Source organism: Pecten maximus, chromosome 17 (assembly GCF_902652985.1).
Source record: "Pecten maximus chromosome 17, xPecMax1.1, whole genome shotgun sequence".
Classification (NCBI taxonomy): Eukaryota; Metazoa; Mollusca; class Bivalvia; order Pectinida; family Pectinidae; genus Pecten; species Pecten maximus.
In genome coordinates, this window is record NC_047031.1 from 23,783,934 (window position 1) to 23,807,634 (window position 23,701).

Genomic DNA, 23,701 nt, shown 5'->3' on the forward strand with positions numbered 1-23,701 from the left:
TTTCGGTTTGTAATCACACTGTCTGTAACACATAACAAGTTAGGGAAAGGTATGCGTATAATTACAGTCAAATTAAAAAATACTATTGATGATTTACAACACATGAATTATAGTAAGTGATATGGATTATGGATATATATATATATATATTGATAATGATCATTAATAGGTAATTATGGTCATAAATATAGATTATAGTCATATATATATGGAATATGGTACTTGATATGAATTATGGTAATATATAAAGATTATGGTGAATAATATGAGTATATACTTGATGTGGGTTTAGGTTATTGATTTTAAAGACATATCCTATGACTCAGTCAGGTATGTACTGTCTATATGTCATATCGAATTTGCTTCCGTTTCCAGATTTTCTGACTTCGCCGGTACAAAACAGTGATTTCATTAAACCGGCTTATTCATAAATCAACTCATCATTGTTCATAAATAATCATTAGATATGCATATCTTCTGTGTAATGTGTACATTTTAAGTAACAAATGGGGTACCTTAGGGGATGATTTGTATTATAATATATTATATAATGTGAGTGTTGAATTAAACATCGTCTCGAGACTTGTTTAAAGTTCTGGTTTCTAAAACATAGTTAACGTACAGACTACTAATATTTAAGTTAATAAATTTAAAACAAAAACTAAATATGTAATATCCGTGTGAACTGCTATCAGTTGTGAATCTAATTGGGATATATATATTGGATGGTAGATTATTGAATAGTAAGACACCAGGTGGAGCTGTAGATAAATACAATTACAATGACTTGTGTAATTACTTTATGAAATAGTTATTGGTTTGATATCGATCGTATTTACATTTATGGTTAGACCCGTGATGTAAACCTGCTGGGCGGACATTGAATTAACAGCAAACATACAGCAATTTATTACATTTTTACCAGTGAAATATCAAAAATTATTCATTCTATAAAAGTGATATTTTTTACTAGTAAAAAATATCACTTTTGCTAATTTGACCAATCAAATTGATTATTAGAAAATACCAAAATAATTGACCAATCAGAAAGCCCGACACATATGTCAGCACCTGGACAGTGAAAACTACTTTTTTTTGTTTACAAATTATCGCTGTAGGCCTAGTTAGCATACGGGGTAGGTTTTTCGTTGATAAAAAATACAATAAACAGAATATCTAACACTCGTGAAAAATATCAAAATATTAGCCCCACTCGTGAAATATATTTGGTATTACTGAAGACACTGTTAGATATCCTCTATTTATTTCACAGCGACAGAGACACTGCGACCGATTTACTAAACAAATCATTTCCATACACAACAAGACGTGTAATGGACATGTTTGCACCTACAAAAAATGATAACATGTAATTATAGATTTATCATCTACGTTGGATACACTATACAAGACTACTCCCCATATTATTAAATACCAATCTATGTATATCAATTATGAAATGATCTACATGTAATTATTTAATTTCGTTTTTCGCCAGAACTCGCTTCCAGTTTTCTAATAAGTGTCTAACTTATATTTACGTCTGTCTGACGCTACCCGTGTCGCCTGAATTTGTATGTGCTAAAATATTGTCACCCTAATGCCTACCCGTCAGACCATAGGAATAATACTGATGTTCATTATATTATATAGCCAGTTATCATTACAATAACCCTTCGGTGGGCCCCTTACTTTAACTTTGAGAGAGATCTGGGAAAACCCATGCAGTGCACTTTCAGTTTGCATTCACTGGGACTGTAAAACGAAGCGTAAAGGAAAGGTAGAACGGTATGTAGAAGTATTACGTATACATTACAGTTGTGTACCCAACTGATTGAATAGTGTTGTAAATAGATATAACGATATATCGTATGACGGGGGAAATGTGTTAATGATTTATCCTCCCTTGTAAATAAACAACGTAACATTCAGGATGAGGTGCCTTAGGGAGGAATTTAGTGTTACATCTTTATAAAACCCTGGAAAAAGGTGAGAAATACTTGCCTCTTTCCCTGCTTAACGGACAGTTCTAATATCAAAGTTACACCAAATTGAAAATCACAACAACAACACATTTACAGTTGTGGGTCGATTTGTTTGTAAGAGTGGTCTCCCTTTAATCAACGTTTGATGGGTCGTGATTTAGTCACAAAAAAACAGCAATATATCTTTCAACTTAAATGCCAAAACGAATTAAATAGAGCTTTGTACTGATTTTTTTTTTTTTTTTTTTTTTCATTTTACTAATCGAAATTTCAAACCAGTAGAAGACCTTGCCTGCAGTGTCTCTGCCCGGAGTACATGCGACGGATAACAGGATAGTTTTAGCTAATTATTTGTATTTATTGTCTCAATCAGTTAACTCTTTGTATTCTCATTTCACATTAATATATTGTTCTAACTGTTGCGCATCACTAAGTACTGGTCTGTAACATGTACCTCACGATATGTGTCTTTATCAAAGGCGTCAGGAATAAGATATATTACAATTTATTATTTTCACCATATATATATATATATATATATTAATTGTTAACTTATTATTATCCATCCTATATTGTAAACAAGTTGTGTCCAGATACGAAGATTTATTTGTTTTTGTATGTACTTGGAAAAGGAATCAATATGAGTTTTGAGGTTGTTTTCCGATACCAAATTATTGAAAAATGTATATACAGTGGAACTTCGTTAACTCGAACTCGGAAAACTCGAATACCCCGCTTAACTCGAAGTACCTCGTCAGTCCCGGCCGAATTCTCTCTTTATCTTAGTAAAGAAAACTCGGAAAACTCGAAAAACTCGGATAATACGAAGTGAAAATTTGCTCCCAACAATAAAAATCCTATTTGAAATGATCGAATAACTCGAAGTATAATTTTCGTGTCCAACAACGATCGCAGGTAAACGCCGACATTTTTTAACAGCTAAATTCCGTTTGTAATACATCGGCACTACCAACCTACATGCTATTATAAGTGTTTCATAAATTCATTAAAGAAATTGTCGGTGGAATCTTATAACACTTGAATGGTGGTGGTGGTATTTTTCAGACCTTTTAAAAAAAAATACTATTATTCAGGTATTCATTTGTTCTTTATGACCTCCATGACAATAGCATATCTATAAGGGACATAACAGGACATTGTTTTATTGATTGTAGTTGTTTATACTCAAGTGTTATATACTTTGTACGGTATTGCACTCTTAATACATTATACATACCATTCCTATTGAAATTCCATGACTCTGCTTTCATCAACTTTCCTTACCTTAAGGAAATTTCTTATATCGAAAATTGTCATAAGACAGCATTACAGATGGAAATAATCTAACTTTAATGACATTCTTAAAACTTTTTAAATGCTTTCTAATGTAAAATTTGAAATTAAGGGATTCCATTCAGTTAATATTCATATAGTACTAATACAGAAAAGATGTATACAGTAATGTTAAGTTTAAATATATATTTATGCATTTTTGCCAGTGAAACATATAAATTTATCAAACTACATGTAATAAAACTTTTATTTTCACTGCAGCGATGAGCAGTGAAAATATAAGATTTTGCTGTGAAAAAAAATAAGATTTTGCTGTGAAAAATATAAGATTTTGCTGTGAACATGTAAGATTTTCGTTTTTTAACCAATCAGAGCGAACCATTATATTCATCTCATTGAAACTTGCCGGTTTTCCAATCCAAGCGGAAATAGATAGATTGGTTGTGAAGTGTTAATGTTTTGGATGAGTTACGTCCCTTGGTTTGTTTGTGGTCTCACACAACTAATTATTTTACTATATGTTAATACTAATGACTCCATCCCCTCAATCGCTCATTTAAAGTTCAAATGATGTGACATTCATATCAATTAAATTAAATTTTGAAGATTTCCCTACGAGAAAAATGATTTGATTGGATCAGTTTAATAGCATATTAGAGCACACCGGTACTCGAAACACAGTAACCCTCATGTTAACAGTTGAATGGGAAACCCCAACCGTGGGAAATCCCACCTGTTTACACCTGTAGTCCTACGCAATTCTTTTTAAAGTAGCAGTTTAAGTTTCTGTTATTTTAAAGCTCAAGGCCTCACACTTTCATCTCAAATATAGAAAGTACCTATTTCATATGCTAATTACTCCAGGAAATACCTACAAACCTCAGAAATATGTTTTCTTTTGGGACTTGGTTCAGGTGAAACACCAACTGATTGGCTGAATTAGTTGTGTGAGACCTTGTTGGAAATATTGTAGACAAGCTACCTCCCTTTGTTAATGAAGTGCCGTGTGCAAAACACGTTAGAATGAAAACATTTAGGCCTACAGACCACATGCTTCCGGAGTTTCTCCGGCGTCTCGTCAATTGTTTAATTTAAATTGTGGTCTGTCATAGTGTAAGTAGTAAGGTTACATTAATCATAAACATATCTGCAAGTGATTTAATGGGAATATTTCTGTTATAAGCATTTATAGACGAAAATTTAAAAGTTTAATTCTACTTTCGCTTTCGGGTTTCGTTTTCCCGGAATCGGTGAATTAGATTTGCTTGTATATTATTAGGACAGTACAATGTATAGGAACTATGTAAGCTTTGTAACAACAAGTTTTGGTTTCAATTACAGCCTTTTACCTCTTACACACATCAATGGTGTTTTGGTTATCTATCTGTCGGCAAGTAATGATCGAGGCAGAATATTGGTTATTTTGCTGTATTTCTGAAATATATATTTTGACAAAATAATCATTTTACGTTTTTTGTTCATGCACAGTTTTTCCTAACTGCAGAAAAAACGCTTAAAATGCGTTGACCAGTCCTTTCAAATGGTGCCGTCAAGTTGACGTGGAGTAACGTCACAATGAGATGACGTCATGAATTCCCTCACTTTTTGACACTATTAATTTTTCGATTTTTTTGAATTTTGTTTTTTAGTTTATAAAATACAATAAAAAGATAATTGAATGATTTCCCGTTTAATATAACATGTACTTCAGTCGTATGACCAAGAATGTTTCGATATTTTTCACTCGTGGTCCACTCTTGAAATAACGGTAATGTATAATAATATCCAAATATTTTCATTGCACAGAAAAATGGCGACTGCTTCACCTCCATCAGACTGGCAAGTCGGCAAAACACTGATAGAAAGTTTTGACCATTTACTGACTTCCGGTATTGCCAGTGACGTCACATTCATTGTTGGCGAGGAAAGGAACAGAATTTCCGCCCACAAACTGGTCCTCCTGAGCAGAAGTCCGGTATTCTACGCCATGTTGGAGGGTCCAATGGCCGAGAAAGGGGAGATAATTATTCCGGATATATCTGCAGAGACGTTTCGATCGTTTCTAAGGTACACCTCTAAAACATAACCAGATTAATGTATTATCTGTGCCCTGGAAAGGATCTAAATAGTATAAAATGATACAAATAAATGTTGATATATCAGTTGCCTAATTATGTTATCTATATTCAAAATCTGTGTTGTTGGGTAATAAACGAATACCGATAGGTTAACGGAAAAAAACCTTTTTATACAGGATTTTCAACAAAAAATACTTTCAAAATTCAAAACATTTTAAATTGGTTGACATTATGGTTTTAGGAATAATTTCGTCAACATCATAGTCAAGTCACATACACGTACTTGCCAGCGCCCGTATTGATTAAATTTCATATATAGGCCACTGCTTGTACATAAACATAATTACTTTTGTGACGGAAGAGAAAAAATAATAAAACGTAAAATCGTAACCATATTGGATTTTGAAGATTCATGACTGTGATTGTAATTTCTCTGTAAAAGTCATTATTTCCAAAATCACATATAAAAGGTCCCATGACAGTTTACTTCATTCTAAAGTGATATATATATATATATATGCTTTTAAAACTCAAACCTAATAAAAATCCATCAAGTTACTACGAACTATTTATTTCTAAGGAATGAAATATTAGTAAATTGTTATATGGTTAGACTTTCGGAACCCTGGTCTTATTTTTATTGTTATGTCACTATACATGTACTGTTAAATACTGATGTTTGCTTGTTCACATATTTTACACATCCCCTTTACAGATACCTCTACACAGACAAAATCGACCTGACAGACAGAAACGTGGTGCCAGTGTTTAATGCGGCCAGAAAGTACTGTGTCGACATCCTTGTCTCTCGCTGCGAGAAATTTCTGTCGGAGAATCTAACGATAGATAGCGCGTGTGTGCTTCTGGAGCAAGCTCACCTCTTTATGATGGAGAGTCTGAAAGACGAGTGTTTAACGTTAATTCTGGAAAACGCCCTTGATGTTCTACAATCTACATCCTTCACTAACCTCTGTCTTAAATCTGTGGCAAGTATTACCGAGTCTGATGAACTTCAAGCCGGTGAGAGAGATGTTTATGAAGCCGTCATCAGATGGGCCGAGGCGGAATGTGCTCGGCAGAAAATTGAGGTATTTTAAATATTTCTTCTAGAAATTTTTGTCATTATTTTTGTGAAAAACAACTTTCGTTGCATTCGGGAATAACATGTTTTAAAACTCGTGTGCATTGAAAAGATGAACAATCACAATTTTATGAGAGAAAAAAATTAGAAAAAGTGAAAAAGTAATTTGATGATCGAGTTTTTACAATAATACATTTATTTTTCTGAAACTTTCTTCGATAGTTAACAGAAGTAATATTTTCCTTTGCAAAAAAGTGGGTCAACATCTTTTGTTTTCCAAGATTAGCCCCGAAACGCATTTCATGTGACTTCACAAAGGAATCACTGCATTTACAAAACCATAAACCGTAAGTGGGATTTTGCTTAAAAGAACCAATTACTCACTTTACCATAAGACTTGATCTCAAATCTAGAATATTCGTGAGAAGTATTGTATATATTCTGTTTTACAACTTGGATCGAATTTATTTCAGGCAACTGCGGAAAACAAGAAAGATGTCCTAGGGGAAACTCTGTACACAGTACGCTTTCTTCACCTTCACGAGGGCTTCCTTCTTGGCAAAATATGTTCCGACATGATACTTAATTCAGACGACATACGTGATATTATAAATCACAGGAGAAATAATAAAGCATTGATTTCAGAAAAAATAATGACGACGAAAAGGTGCCTGAAAACCCGGAGATATTATAGAAATGGGCCTGTCCATAACGGCATATGGGGAAGCCAACCAGCTGACGAGGCCATATCCTTCAAGTCTACAGGAGATCTTTCTATGTTAGGATTTGGATCATTTCTTACCAACGTCGGGCAAAGCAGTGTCGACCTGAAAGTATTTGAGGATGACGTCTGTCTTGTTCAGACATGCAAACCAAGAGAACAGCCAAACCCCGATACACCATGTATGGGAGACGTTCTCTTAGACACTCAAATCCAAATACATGCCGGTAAAACTTATACTATTCTGGAGCATTCGCAGCATACAGTAAATCATTATTTTGAAACAGGGATCACACATGTGACTCATCAAGATGTCACAATCGAATTCATCAATAGTTTTAAAAGTAGGCACAGTAACACCAATAGAGGTCAGATACCGTATGTAATTCTTTCGCGGTGATTCCTCCATCATATACGTAACTAGGTTACCGGCATGTGACAGACAAGATCAAATTCAAGAGTGCTGTGAGCATTGGCCTCTGTTGATAACAATGTAGTAAAAATTTATTATCATCCTTCATTATATAATTTCTCAATTTTCGGAATGCCACTACGACTTCCTACTCATTACTCATATCATTTGAAATAGGATTGGATAAGTGCAAGTACCATCTTGATATATCTCTGAGTATTGCCATTGGTAACACTATTAGAAAACGTTGTAGATTTACGTTCAAGATAATGATTCTTTGTTATGCGTCATAAAACGATCAATTTTAGAGAGAAAAAAATGATAAAGCATTGCAAAATTAAGCAAAATTACTTTCGCGGTATTAGAACAGGAGCCCCAATAGACAGATGACATTGAATCAACACTTCAGTGATATAGAACTGTTGTCATTATAGGAATCAAATCAAATAAAAACAAATAAGTATTCTCGAGTGTTATCCATCAAAAAATTTGAAATATTTCAGTTTATGTAATGTAAAAGGTGTTATTTAACACTAGTTTGTAAATAAAACTCCCTCAACACAACATCCTTACACAAACTCTACCGTCATTCTCTCCCTCACTCCCCATGCTCACACAAACCCCTTCTGTCCTCTCCCTCTACCCATCCCTATACAAACCTTAGTCATTCCGTTCCTTCTCCCTTTAAACCCTTACACAAACCCTACCCCCTTCTGTCCCCTACCTCTACCCATCCCTACACAAACTCTACCCCCTTCTGTCCTCTCCCTCTACCCATCCCTACACAAACCCTACCCCTTCTGTCCTCTCCCTCTACCCATCCCTACACAAACTCTACCCCCTTCTGTCCTCTCCCTCTACCCATCCCTACACAAACCCTACCCCTTCTGTCCCCTACCTCTACACAAAGCCTAACCCCTTCTTTCCCCTCCCTCTACAAATCCCTAAACAAACCCTACCCCCTTTTGTCCCTTACCTCTACCCATCCCTACACAAATTCTAACCCCTTCTGTCCCCTACCTCTACCCATCCCTACACAAACTCTATCCCCTTCTGTCCCTTCCCTCTACCCATCCCTATACAAACCTTAGTCCTTCCGTTCTTTCTCCCTTTAAACCCTTACACAAACCCTACCCCCTTCTGTCCCCTACCTCTACTCATCCCTACACAAACTCTGCCCCCTTCTGTCCTCTCCCTCTACCCATCACTACACAAACCCTACCCCTTCTGTCCCCTACCTCTACACAAAGCCTAACCCCTTCTTTCCCCTCCCTCTACAAATCCCTAAACAAACCCTACCCCTTTTGTCCCTTACCTCTACCCATCCCTACACAAATTCTAACCAATTCTGTCCCCTACCTCTACCCATCCCTACACAAACTCTATCCCTTTCTGTCCCCTTCCCTCTACCCATCCCTATACAAACTCTACCCCTTCTGTCCCCTCCCTCTACCAATCCCTACACGAACCCTAACCCGTCCGTTCCCTCTGACTTCTAATCCTTACACAAACCCTACCCCATACCTCCTCTCCATCCACATCCTTACACAAATCTTACCACTATTATTTCCCTCCACTCTCAAACCTTACACAAATACTACCACCAATTCTCTCCATATACTCAACATCCTTGCACAATTCCTACCCTACCTCGACGGTTCCGCAGAGATGTAGAACGGAAGCATCGAAACGGAAACTCTTCTGGGTGAAAAGGTGAAGCCGCCGTTTCGAAGATAACTTGAAAATAACGATTACTCATTTGAAGACGTTTGATCATTTAAGCGGTTAATCTTAATGATATGCATCTGCTGATGGTAAATGTACATGTTACGTATGAGACATTATAATTCCTTTTCTGAAGAAGTTGTACCTGTGGTTATGAGTTAATAAACATGTTTTTTTACCATATAAAAGAATCTACCTGTTACTCAGAGCCTGGAAAGATCCCAGGTCTCTATTACATTAGCCTTATTATTCGCAGTTACAACAAGGTAATTAAACATTTTTTGAACATCTCATCAAGTAATAAAATTTGGTCATCTGCCTCTTTGTCTCCTCTTTATATTCATGAGTACATAAGAATTTTTATTAGACTCCAACTATTTTTAATTTGTAAGCGATAGCCATGCGTGTATAGTAATAAGAATCTTAAAGACTCGACGCCATGTCGATACAACACCATAGAATATATACAGATTGATGATATACTACGGATTAATTACATTTTAACATAACATAACATAACGTAAACAACCGGAGATAACGTTTTTTGAGAAGTGTTTGACTGTGGCATTAATTTGGTGAGTATCGGACAACACATTAGATATCCACTCGGCATATTGTTAATTGCAAGGGCAAAATATCATGCCAAATTGTACGGGTGTCTTTACTAAACTAGTTAAATATGGTGTGCGAGCATAGGAGGAAACGCTACATGATTATGTGTATCCTGAAACAGCTTTATTATAACTAATTGTCAGACAGTCATGTAATTGTCAGATATCATTTAAGCATATTGTACATTTTTTACGTGTTAAAGCAAAAGGATTCATCATATAGATGTTATAGTTACCTATTGGAAAGGAAGGGAACTTGTTCCGGTGTAACGTTGAAAATGGACCCCCATGGAAAATGGAACCCGGGTCCATTTTCAACGTTGAAAATGGAACCGGGATGCCGTGGAAAAATGACTCTCCTGTTGAAAATGGACCCCATCAGGTCTCTATTTTCCACGTGTAGCCTGTTTAAAATGGAACCCGTTGAAAAATGAGCCACATATACATGTTTCTCTGAATACTGTTATAAGATACAAGTCTGTATACAATTAAACAAGCATACACTTTTGATCGATATTGATTAACAATTCGATCTTTGGTGACCCATATAATGACCTTTGGTATATCTTCAAACTGTAGTATAATATGCATATAAAATGTATACAATATTGATCAACATTGGTAAAACATTTGACCTTTGACCTTTGGTGACCCATATAATGACCTTTGGTATAACTTATCACTGTTATCAGATATGCATATGACATGTACACGATATTGATCGACATTGGTTGATAATTTGACCTTTGGTGACCCATATAATGACCTTTGGTATATCTTCAAACTGTAGTATAATATGCATATAAAATGTATACAATATTGATCAACATTGGTAAACAATTTGATCTTTGACCTTTAGTGACCCATATAATGACCTTTGGTATATCTTCAAACTGTAATAGGATATGCATATAAAATGTACACAATATTGATAAACATTTCACCTTTGACATTTTGTGACCTATATTATGACCTTTGGTATAACTTATCACTATGATAAGATAACACGTACACGATATTGCTCGACACTCATTGACAATTTGACCTGTGACCTTCGGTGACCCATATAATGACCTTTGATATAACTTATCACTGTAGTATAATATGCATATAAAATGTATACGATATTGATCAACAATGGTAAACAATTTGACCTTTGACCTTTGGTGACGCATATTATGACCTTTGGTATAACTTATCACTGTTATCAGATATGCATATGACATGTACGCGATATTGATCGATATTGGTTGATGATTTGACCTTTGACCTTTGATACTGTCAATGGTCCAGATAACGCAAACATACACAAATTGATCTGAATCTCGGCCCAACGATGTCGCCTAGTGGGACTACAGCCCATATTTCACCGCTGTTACTAAAAATAGACATTAAAACTCATTTATTCTTAAATTAACATAATTCCAGTTGATATCGAATATTGTAATTGTTTTCAACACAGCAACTACATAATACCTATAATCTGGCATCACAACATACAGTCATGAACGCATAATTCGGCTAAAAATCTGTTAACAAGGTGCAAAGCAGCAAATTTCCGACCGCTGGCTATAGTTCTCGAGGCTATAAATAGCCCCAGAGAACTAAAAACAGACATTAAAACTTAGTTTTTCTTAAATTAAAAGAATTCCTGTTGATATCTAATATTGTGATTGTTATCAACACGGCAACTACACAATACCTATAATCTGACATCACAACATATAGCCATGAATGCACAGTTAGGCTTAAAATCTGTTTACAAGGTGCAAAGCAGCAATTTTGAAAATGGACCCCACGACATACTGACCCATTTCCATATTATTTACTGGAAATGACCCCGGTTCCATATTCAACGTTGAAAATGGACCTCACAATATACTGAACCATTTCCATATCATTAGTTTAAAATGACCCCGGTTCCATATTCAACGTTGAAAATGGACCCCACGACATACTGACCCATTTCCATATTATTTACTGGAAATGACCCCGGTTCCATATTCAACGTTGAAAATGGACCTCACAATATACTGAACCATTTCCATATCATTAGTTTAAAATGACCCCGGTTCCATATTCAACGTTGAAAATGGACCCCACGACATACTGACCCATTTTCATATTATTTACTGAAAATGACCCCGGGTCCATATCCAACGTTGAAAATGGACCCCACAATATACTGACCCAGTTCCATATCATTAGTTTAAGATGACCCCGGTTCCATATTCAACGTTGAAAATGGACCCCACGACATACTGACCAACTTCCATATTATTCACTGAAAATGACCCCGGGTCCATATTCAACGTTGAAAATGGACCCCACGACATACTGACCCATTTCCATATTATTTACTGAAAATAACCCCGGTTCCATATTCAACGTTGAAAATGGACCCCACGACATACTGACCCATTTCCATATTTTTACTGAAAATGACCCCGGTTCCATATTCAACGTTGAAAATGGACCCCACAATATACTGACCCATTTCCATATCATTAGTTTAAAATGACACCGGTTCCATATTCAACGTTGAAAATGGACCCCACGACATACTGACCAACTTCCATATTATTCACTGAAAATGACCCCGGGTCCATATTCAACGTTGAAAATGGACCCCACGATATACTGACCCATTTTCATATTATTTGCTGAAAATTACTCCGGTTATCAGATTTTCAAAGTGACACCAGTTCCATATTCAAATGTTTTTTGTAGCTTATGATAGTTAATATATATAATATGTCATTATATGTGTCACCAAACTTCAAAGGTCAATGTCGATTAACATCATATACGTAAGAGTGTGCATATCAAATAACAGTTTGAAGTTTATACCAAAGGTCATTGAAATTGACACCAAAGGTCACAAGTCAGATTCTTTAAGAATATGGACCAACGTCGTGAACATGCCATATGCGTATATAGTTGAAAGTTACACAAAAGGTCATTATATGGGTCACCAAAGATCATAGGTCAAAATGTTTATCAATGTCGATCTATATCGTTTTCATGCTATGTGAATATTATATAGCAGTGATAAGTTAAACCAAAGTTTATTAAATGGCTTACCGAAGGTCAAAGGTCAAATTGTGTTTCAATGTTGATCAATATCATATACATTTCATATGTACATGTATAACCTAATAACAGATTGAATATATACCAAAGGTCATTATATGGCTCACCAAAGGTCAAAGTTCAAATTGTGTATCAATGTCGATCAATATCGTGTACATGTTAAATGAATATCTTACAACAGTTATTTCAAAGGTCATTTTATGGGTCACCAAGGGTCAAAGGTCAAATTATTTATTAATGTGGACCAATGTCGTATATATTTCATATGCATAACTTATAACGGGGATGAGTTATACGAAAGGTCATTATCTTGGTCACCAAAGTTCAAAGTTTGAATTGTGTACTATGTCGATCAATATCGCGTACATGTTAAATTAATATTGTATAACAGTAATGAGTTATTTCAAAGGTCATTATATGGGTCACCAAAGGCCAAAGGTTAAATTATTTATCAATGTCGATCAATATCGTATACATTCACTATGCATATCATATTTCAGTTTGAATATATACAAAAGGTCATTATATGGGTCACAGGTCAAATTAATTATTAATGTGGACCAATGTCGTATACATTTCATATGCATAACTTATAACGATGAGTTATACGAAAGGTCATTATCTTGGTCACCAAAGGTCAAAGGCTGAATTGTGTACCAATGTCGATCAATATCGTGTACATGTTAAATGAATATCTTATAACAGTAATGAGCTATTTCAAAGGTCATTATCTGGGTCACCGAAGGTCAAAGGTTAAATTGTTGATCAATGTCGATCAATATCGTGTACATGCCATATGAATATCTAATAACAGTGATAAGCTTAACCAAATGTCATTATATGGGTCACCAAAGGTCACAGGTCAAATTGTTAATCAATGTCGATCAATGTCGTTTACATTTTACATGCATATTTTAAAACAGTGTAAAGTTATACGAAAGGTCAATATCAGGTTCAATTAAGGTCACGGGTCAAATTATCAATTAATGTCGATAAATGGTATACATGTATAGGGACATCTTATTTTAAGTGATGCTAATGGTCATTATCTGGGTCACCAGATGTCATGAGTTAAAGTGTTAATTAATGTACATAAGTATTATATACATTTTATATACACTTCTCATAACAGCCTAATGTGATATCAAAGGTCACCTAAGGTCACGGGCCATTTTATTTTACCATTGTCCTTCAATATCGTTTATACATTGTAGCATGTAAGCAAATCTTATGGCAACGTCTATGACAATATAAACTGGTACCGAGATCCAATACTTTTATGTGGTTTAATATTCAACGGGGTCCATTTTCAACGGGTATGTAAAGAAATTTAATATTTGGTTCCGTTTTCCACGGCATCCCGGTTCCATTTTCAACGTTGAAAATGGACCCGGGTTCCATTTTCCACGGGGGTCCATTTTCAACCCTGTACAGATAGTACAGCTCATATCAGTTTGAAGGAAAAACCAGAAAATTTTACTTTCGGTTTGTAATTACACTGTATGTTACACAAAAGAAGTTAGGGAAAGGTATGAATATAATAACAATCAAATTGAAATATCCTATGGATGATTTATTGTTCATGAATTATAGTAAGTGATATGGATTATGGATATATATATATATATATATTGATTTTGATCATTAATAGGTAATTACATTGATATGGTCTTGAATATAGATTATAATCATATATATATATTATATATATATTTACCTAATGAAATTGAGAGGGTAATATTAGCCAGTTATAATAAAGATTATTACATTGAAAGATAATTACAATTACCCTTCGGGGGGCCCCTTACCTTACTTTACCGAAGATCTGGGAAAACCCGGGCAGTGTACTTTCAGTTTGCAATCACTGTGACTGTAACACGAAGCGTAAAGGAACGGTAGAAAGGTATGTATAAGTATTACGTATACATCACAATTGTATACCCATATGTTGGTTGGTTGGTTAGTGGTTTAACGTCTCCTTTCACTGGCGACGTGTGGGGGCCGGTGGTCGAGTGCCTCCGGTGCCTGTGTCACCCTCAGGTGAGTCTTGTCCTATCCATCCGGTACGTCCACAGGGCCGGACATCTACCTGGGACGGACATGGGCGCGGCTAGGTGGTCCTTCTCGGTCCGATGTCGAACTCAATATCAAAACCATACCCAAATGATTGAATTGTCCTATAAATCGTAGATATCGTTATACATGTGTACATCGTATGACGAGGAAAATATGTTTATGATTTATCTCCCTTTGTTAATAAAGCCTGCGCTTTGTCTGCCCGGGGAACATTAAGTTTACTTTATATGTTTAACTGTGCTCAGCTAGGTTACCGAGTCACTTTTATAGCAGGTAGTCTGTATAGATTTATGTAACATGGTGCAATACGTTACCAAGGACTATATTACATAAGCAGACTTATTGTCTACTTGAGAATGGCGGCATCCAAGAACCTCTACGGTACAAAGTAAAACTGTACGTTATCTGCAAAATTAGGTCAGTGTGAATATCATTCAAAGAATATATACCAGTAATTTGGTAAATAATGGCTTAATACAGAAGAAGATACCGGGCCAGAATACAAATACAACTACAACCACTATACACTAAAGGTATATCCTGGTAAAGCATATCACTTACATTGTATATATCAGACCACCAGTCCACGGTGGGTGTTTTTCGTAATCATTTGTTCTTTATGACGTCCGTAACAATAGCATATTCAAAAGGGACATCAGGATAACAAGGCATTTCTTTATTGATTCTAGGTGTAACTGTTTTATACATTTCCATCTACGTTTATATGTAGTCTTGATAAACACTACGCGCTAGAGTGCATCTATATTTACACTTTACTGCGTACGATATGCCATTTTCATAACATTATTTATATCCTTCATATTGAAATTCCCTTGCACTTAAGGAAAATTCTTATCTTGAAAAATTTCATATGAAACCATTACAAAATTTAAGGAAAAAAATCTTACTTAAATAACGCAACTGGAAAATTAAAGATATGGAATTGCATTAAGATAATATTCATACAGTATTTATAAAGAGATGTGTATCTCCTTGTGAATAGTAATGTCAAGTTTATATATATAACCTTTGTATGAATAACAGAGACATCAGCTGTTTATGTATATCACCATTGTAAACAAGTTTTTATCAAATAAACATGTCTTAACTAAACTGTCTTGGTTAAGCAAAATTTACTGTATTGCATAATACTATCTTATACTTTCATTACAGACAAAAATGGCGACTACTGCACCTCCATCAGACTGGCAAGGCGGCAAAACACTGATAGAAAGTTTTGACCATTTACTGACTTCCGGTATAGCCAGTGACGTCACATTCATTGTTGGCGAGGAAAGGAACAGGATTTCCGCCCACAGACTGGTCCTCCTGAGCAGAAGTCCGGTATTCTACGCCATGTTGGAAGGTCCGATGGCTGAGAAAGGGGAGATAACTATTCCAGATATATCTTCAGAGACATTCAAATTGTTTCTAAGGTAACAAGCAAATACATAACGAGTTGCACAGTTGTGCATTGTGATAAGAACAAGGAAGTTACCTAATACAATTGTAAATTCAACACACAATAATAAAAAAATAAAATATTTTATTTAACAAGGGTTACAAGGGTTTAAACAATGTCTAGTTTACAATATGGCTTAGGATCAAATATATATTCAAGCATGACACGAGTTAAGATAACGGTTTGACTAGGATGTAAATATAGTATCATCACAGTCAATATAGCTTAAAGTTAACAATCCTAAAAATGTTATTAAATAGTGAACACTTACATATTACTAGTGTTACTACATTTGTAAATGCCGTGGTTTAAGCAATATTATAGTAGAATACTCATACAATACTAATATAACACAGGGGGGAAATTGACAGGATAAATACTAATATAACACAGGGTAAAAAATGACAGGATATGCACTAATATAACACAGGGTAAAAAATGACAGGATATACACTTATATAACACAGATAAAAATTGACAGGATATACACTAATATAACACAGGGTAAAAAATGACAGGATATACACTAATATAACACAGATAAAAATTGACAGGATATACACTAATATAACACAGGGTAAAAAATGACAGGATATACACTAATATAACACAGGTTAAAATTGACAGGATATACACTAATATAACACAGGGTAAAAAATGACAGGATATACACTAATATAACACAGGGTAAAAAATGACAGGATATACACTAATATAACACAGATAATAATTGACAGGATATACACTTATATAACACAGGGTAAAAATTGACAGGATATACACTAATATAACACAGGGTAAAAAATGACAGGATATACACTAATATAACACAGATAAAAATTGACAGGATATACACTAATATAACACAGATAAAAATTGACAGGATATACACTAATATAACACAGGGTAAAAAATGACAGGATATACACTAATATAACACAGATAAAAATTGACAGGATATACACTAATATAACACAGGGTAAAAAATGACAGGATACACACTAATATAACACAGATAAAAATTTACAGGATATACACTAATATAACACCGAATAAAAATTGACAGGATATTCACTAATATAACACAGAGTAAACATTGACAGGATATACACTAATATAACACAGAGTAAAAATTGACAGGATATACACTTATATAACACAGATAAAAATTGACAGAATATACACTAATATAACACGGGGGAAACATTGACAGGATATACACTAATATAACACAGGGTAAAAATTGACAGGATATACACTAATATAACACGGGGTAAAAATTGACAGGATAAACACTAATATAACACAGGGTAAAAATTGACAGGATATACACTAATATAACACAGAGTAAAAATTGACAGGATATACACTAATATAACACAGGGTAAAAATTGACAGGATATACACTAATATAACACAGATAAAAGTTGACAGGATATACACTAATATAACACAGATAAAAATTGACAGGATATACACTAATATAACACAGAGTAAAAATTGACAGGATATACACTAATATAACACAAGGTAAAAATTGACAGGATATACACTAATATAACACAGGGTAAAAAATGACAGGATATACACTAATATAACACAGATAATAATTGACAGGATATACACTAATATAACACAGGGTAAAAATTGACAGGATATACACTTATACATGTATAAAACAGGTAAAAATTGACAGGATATACACTAATATAACACAGGGTAAAAATTGACAGGATATACACTAATATAACACAGGGTAAAAATTGACAGGATATACACTTATACATGTATAACACAGGTAACAATTGACAGGATATTCACTAATATAACACATATATATAATATCCGATGGCTGAATGGTTAAGGTGTCACGACACCCATTTTGGGCTGTTGCCAGTAATTGACCGTACGCCGATGGTTTTTCTCCGGGTACTCCGGTTTCCTCCACCTCCAAAACCTGGCACGTCCTGAAATGACCCTGGCTGTTAATATGACGTTAAACAAAATGAAAGCAAAAGTATAGGTCAGTCCCAGACCTGCGAGTGATAGGGAAAGGACAGGTAACATGCTTGCGCGTATACTCACACCGACAACCAATCAAAACGCATTCCAGATAAGGACAATAATACAACCACACCCAATCATCACCCTTACATGGACACACATCACACCTAAGACTGGACACTGCGACAAGACTGTGACAGGAAACTGTATACAAATGTCGCACACTGTTTTTAATAAATAAACAACTTGGTGACATCCTACCCCTCTTAGAGTAAATACCTCCTGGAATCTAACAATGTTAGAGGTTCAGCACTGTAAGAAACTTTCGACTGGCGCCGTGTAACATTTTACTTACTTGACAGATTGTATAAGTGTGTCATACTGACGTTTTCTCGTTTAATTATCGCATGCTTTTATTCATGTTTTATTTAACGTTGTCTTACAGATACCTTTACACCGACACAATCGACCTGACAGACAGGAACGTTGTACCTGTACTAAATGTGGCCAGAAAGTACTGTGTCGACATCCTTGTCTCTCTTTGTGGGGAATTCTTTGCTAAGAATCTAACGGTTGATAGTGCCTGTGTGCTTTTTGAACAATCCCATGTTTTTGTGATGGAGAGTTTGAGACAACAGTGTCTACAATTCATTCTAAACAACGCTCCCGGAGTTCTGCGATCTGCGACATTTACCGACCTCTGTCTCAACTGTATGACATGCATCTCCGGGTCTGATGATCTCAAAGTCGTTGAGAACGGTGTGTATGAAGCAATCATCAGATGGTCGGAGGCGGAATGTGGTCGACAGAACATTAAGGTATCTTTACATACATTTTTACCAAAAGAATATTTGAAAGTTTGTGTATATTTTGTGCGCATGTGGAACTCGATACATGATATTAATGTCGTCTTTTACGAAGCTTAGACTTTTTATCCTGCATAATTTGCTCGTATATGTAATAATTTACCCAACGCCATAACATAAACGTGATTTATTTCAGGCAACCGCGGGCAACAGGAGAGACGTTCTTGGGGAGACTTTGTACAATGTACGTTTTCTTCATCTTGAGGAAGACTTTCTTCTTCGTAGAATATGTTCAGATATGGTACTTAGATCAGATGACTTAGTTGATATAATCAATCACAAGAAAAACAATAAGCCATTGCTATCTGAAAAACTGAATGCGAAAAGAAGGTCAAGCTTTCCGTGGAGAATTTCTAGGATTGGAATTGTAAAACATGGACAATGGACATTAATGCCAACTGACGAGGGTATTTCATTCAAGTCATCAGTCGATTTATATATGTTCGGATTTGGATCATTTTTTACAAAGGTTGAAAGAAGCAGTGTCGACCTGAAAGTATTTGAAGATGACGTCTGTCTTGTCCAAGGAACCAAGTTAAGAGGCAAGCAAGAGCCTGATACACCGTACATGGGAGACATTATTTTAGATAATCCAATCAAAATACATGCCGGGAAAACGTATACTGTTATAGAACGTTCACATCATACAATATTGCATTTCTTTGAAAAGGGGATTACAAAGGTCACGCATCAAGATATCACAATAGAATTCATGAACAGTTCTAAAAGCAGAAGCACTACCACCGACAGGGGTCACATACCGTATCTTATTCTCTCATATTGACTTCTTTAATCAAACTATGTATCCGGAATAGTTGAAAACACAAATACCAAGAGTGGTGTTAGCATTGTTCTCCGTTAATGATTTAATCATAAAAACATATAATCGTATTACAATATCTCCATTTTGCAATGCTATGAAACTATCCAACCACTTTCATCTCATTACAAATAAGGTTGGAATAGTGCAATAAGCAATAAAACTGTTGAGAAAATTTGTAGATTTACGCTTCTTCAAGGCAGTGAATTCTGCCGTGCGTTATCAAACCATCAATTTTGGAGCAAAAAACGTTGCAATATTGACTACAATTTTCTTCGCAGTATTATTACAGGAGCCCAAACAGACAAAAGTTCAACACGGAATAATCACATCATTAAATATAGAACTGTAATTATCACAGGGCTCGTAATTTGAAACAATAACGTATTACTTAGTGTTAACCATCAATTTCATAGATATTTACGTTTATGGCATGTAATGTGAGAGAAAATATTGAACTTTATTGGAATTTGACATCTCCATTTGTATATACTTTGTGTTGGTGTTTTGATTCCAATATATCTACATTTGTTGAATTGTGTGTATGTATAAGTCCTTCGATACGTCCAAATACCTACCGAATCCTCTCCCTCCAATCCCTATCCTGACACATATACCTACCCTCATCATCAACCCTACCCCCGTCCTCTTCCTCCATTCCACATCCTTGTACAACCCTACCCCCGCCCTCTTCCTCCATTCCCCATCCTTGCATAAACTTCTCGTCATACTCCTAACCCTTACGCAAAACCAACCCAACCTCGACGCCTTCTCACTTATAAAGGACCGAAATATCAAAGGGAAATTTGTTCGATTAAAAGCCGAAATCGCCATTGTGGAGAAACATATGAGAATGCCAATTACTCAGAGGAGGACGTTTGGTCTTTGATGATCTTTTTTACTCGATTGAGAAACAATAATCATAAGTCGTTGATTTTAATGTTATAATGCTGTTAAGATTGTGAACATTCCTTTTCTGTAGAATTATAGTATGCAGCGATTCACGAAATATGAAATAGGTCAACGTCATGTCTATACATCCCTATAAATTATCAAGAGATTCACGAAAGGCTACGAATTGAAACATGATTATAACGGACATTTAATCGTGAACAATCAGAAGTTTCTGGAAGTAAACAAATAATCTACTAAACAATGGTTTATTTTTGTTTGTTTGTAAGTTTATCTCAGACGTGAGACTATCGTAGAAGAGAACTAGACAGAGGTTGTTATTATACATTTCAGAAAGTAATAAATTTGGTCATCTGCCTCTTTGTCTCCTCTTTTTATTCATGAATACATAAGTAATCTTGCAAGATCCAAACTGTTTTTAATTTGTAAGCGACATTTTTACGTTTATAAAAAACTTAAAAACTCAACGTCATGTCGATAAAACACCACAGATTGATGATATACTACGGTTTTAATATCAAAGATATCTACACATAAACAACAGGAGGTATCTGGACATAACACCATCATCTACCGTACTATGGATTCTTTGTATCAGTTTGTTACCTCAGATGTTAATCAGATTAGATTAGGTAGCTGTTATTCACACCCGTGACATTCGACCTTTTGACCTTCCTCATTGCAGCAAATACCCGATGATTGTTCCCGATATATACAATTGTTTTATTTCGCGCACTTTCAAATATGTGATAAAAGAAAAACAGCTAACCATAATCTCATAACCTGACAAACTATAATAAAACCTTTGAGTGTTTATTAATTATCTGTACCGTATTTTCTAGACCTCTCTCTTTTACCTTTCTATGTCATGGTTGGTATCTCTCGACGGACCTCTTATTTGCGGGTATTAAGGATTGCGTATGAAAATCTAAGTACATATTGAACGACTTGAACCTATTGTGTCTTTTTTACACCAGATCAAAAGTAAAATATTAATTATTATCTATTAACGTATACAGTTATATTGAGATGAACGGGATTAAATAGAGGTTACACAACGAGTGGTTGTTGGATATGGAATTTATTTCACACTTGTAAGTTATTTTTTAAAAGTTGCTAAAAACACTCGCTAAAGCTCGTGTCTTTTGTAACTTTAAGAAATAACTTACTCGTGTGAAATAAATTTCATATCCAACAATTTCGAGTTGTTTGACCTGTTTCTACCACAATAATATCGGTTTGAATCAAAGGGAAACGTGGCTAAGTATAATTTCGCGTATGCAAATAAATTGTACCGGTGACGTCCGGGACCCGGTGATGTGACGTCATTAGATTATTGATGACGTCAATAACAATTGCAACTTGGGTCACAGTTCACCGTGTTAGCCAATCAAAATGCGTACAGAGTTTATACCACTTGTGGTATAAACAGATTGTTAATCAACAGCTGTAATGATTAAATTATGGTCTGAGAGTTGAATAACACAGTGTATTGTGGTAGACATTTTTTTAATCCATATGTAAATCATGATATCTCTTAAGGGATCATTTGCTTACATATACAAAATGCATTCTTAGTTTTTTGGGGGGTTTTTCGTTATCATTGAATGTCTCTTTAAAGATATTTCAAGTAACTCCGTATTGCTTTAATAGTAATAGTAATGTCCCTTCTATTTTAAGTAAATTGCCTACAAATATTTTATGACTTGGAAATAGTAAAAATGCAATGCATCAAATACATGTACCAACCTTGCTTGTATCTAATTAAAGTTAATCAATAAAAAGCGAAATCAAACTGATTAGTATCGTTGTTGTTTAATATGTACTGTGTTGATGTTTCTGGGATGATTTCTGTCAAATGTACATTTTAAGCTTCGGGAGTGTCACTTGGATGTATATAAAATAAAAACACATTACAAAAAAAGTATATATGTAATAAAATTAACAACCGTGTAATGATTCTATTGTGTATGTAATTAAGTAATAAATACACTTTATGATAATTATATAGTATATAAAATATAGTCATATACATAATTATGATTATAAACATTATCAATGTACCAACAAGAACGTTTTGCAGATAATAACGTTGTTAGAATATCTCGTATTATCTCCAGATATTACATTCGTCCTTTTGGAACATTACTTGCCTATGTTTGTATGTATTTCTTTAACATTGTATTGAGTTGTGTAAATTAATATAGACTATATATATTTTTGTATCAAAGATATGAATCATACAGAAAGATGGGGAATGTTTCACCTCTATCAGACTGCCAAGCCGGAAAGACGTTGTCCGAAAGTTTGGACCTGTTGCTAACTGGCATAGCCAGTCACGTCACTTTTATAGAAACAGAGGAAAACAAAAGGATATCCGCTAAAGATCTGGACTTATAAAAGGAGAGTCATCTTACTATACTGCTGATTAAGACAAGAGGAGAGATCTATTAACACGCTATAGTACAATGTACATTATATCAAAGATGTATGGAATTCGATATCACACGTTTTCATACCTTTTACGAAACCACGAAAATGTTACATTAACTTATTGTAGCA

General features: G+C 34.7%; 2 protein-coding genes across 2 annotated transcripts; both read left to right on the plus strand.

The window, feature by feature from the left end:
* Positions 1-1,697: 1,697 nt before the first annotated feature.
* LOC117315394 (BTB/POZ domain-containing protein 1-like) lies at positions 1,698-9,615 on the plus strand. The gene is made up of 4 exons (XM_033869557.1): positions 1,698-1,788; positions 5,085-5,345; positions 6,072-6,444; positions 6,911-9,615. Exons 2-4 carry the CDS (start codon positions 5,089-5,091, stop codon positions 7,556-7,558), a joined length of 1,278 nt encoding a protein of 425 aa, XP_033725448.1. The 5' UTR covers positions 1,698-1,788; positions 5,085-5,088; the 3' UTR covers positions 7,559-9,615.
* Positions 9,616-14,945: 5,330 nt separating this feature from the next.
* LOC117315397 (BTB/POZ domain-containing protein 6-like) lies at positions 14,946-21,497 on the plus strand. Its single transcript, XM_033869561.1, has 4 exons — positions 14,946-15,039; positions 16,249-16,511; positions 18,987-19,359; positions 19,544-21,497. Exons 2-4 carry the CDS (start codon positions 16,255-16,257, stop codon positions 20,189-20,191), a joined length of 1,278 nt encoding a protein of 425 aa, XP_033725452.1. The 5' UTR covers positions 14,946-15,039; positions 16,249-16,254; the 3' UTR covers positions 20,192-21,497.
* The last annotated feature ends 2,204 nt before the right edge of the window (positions 21,498-23,701 follow it).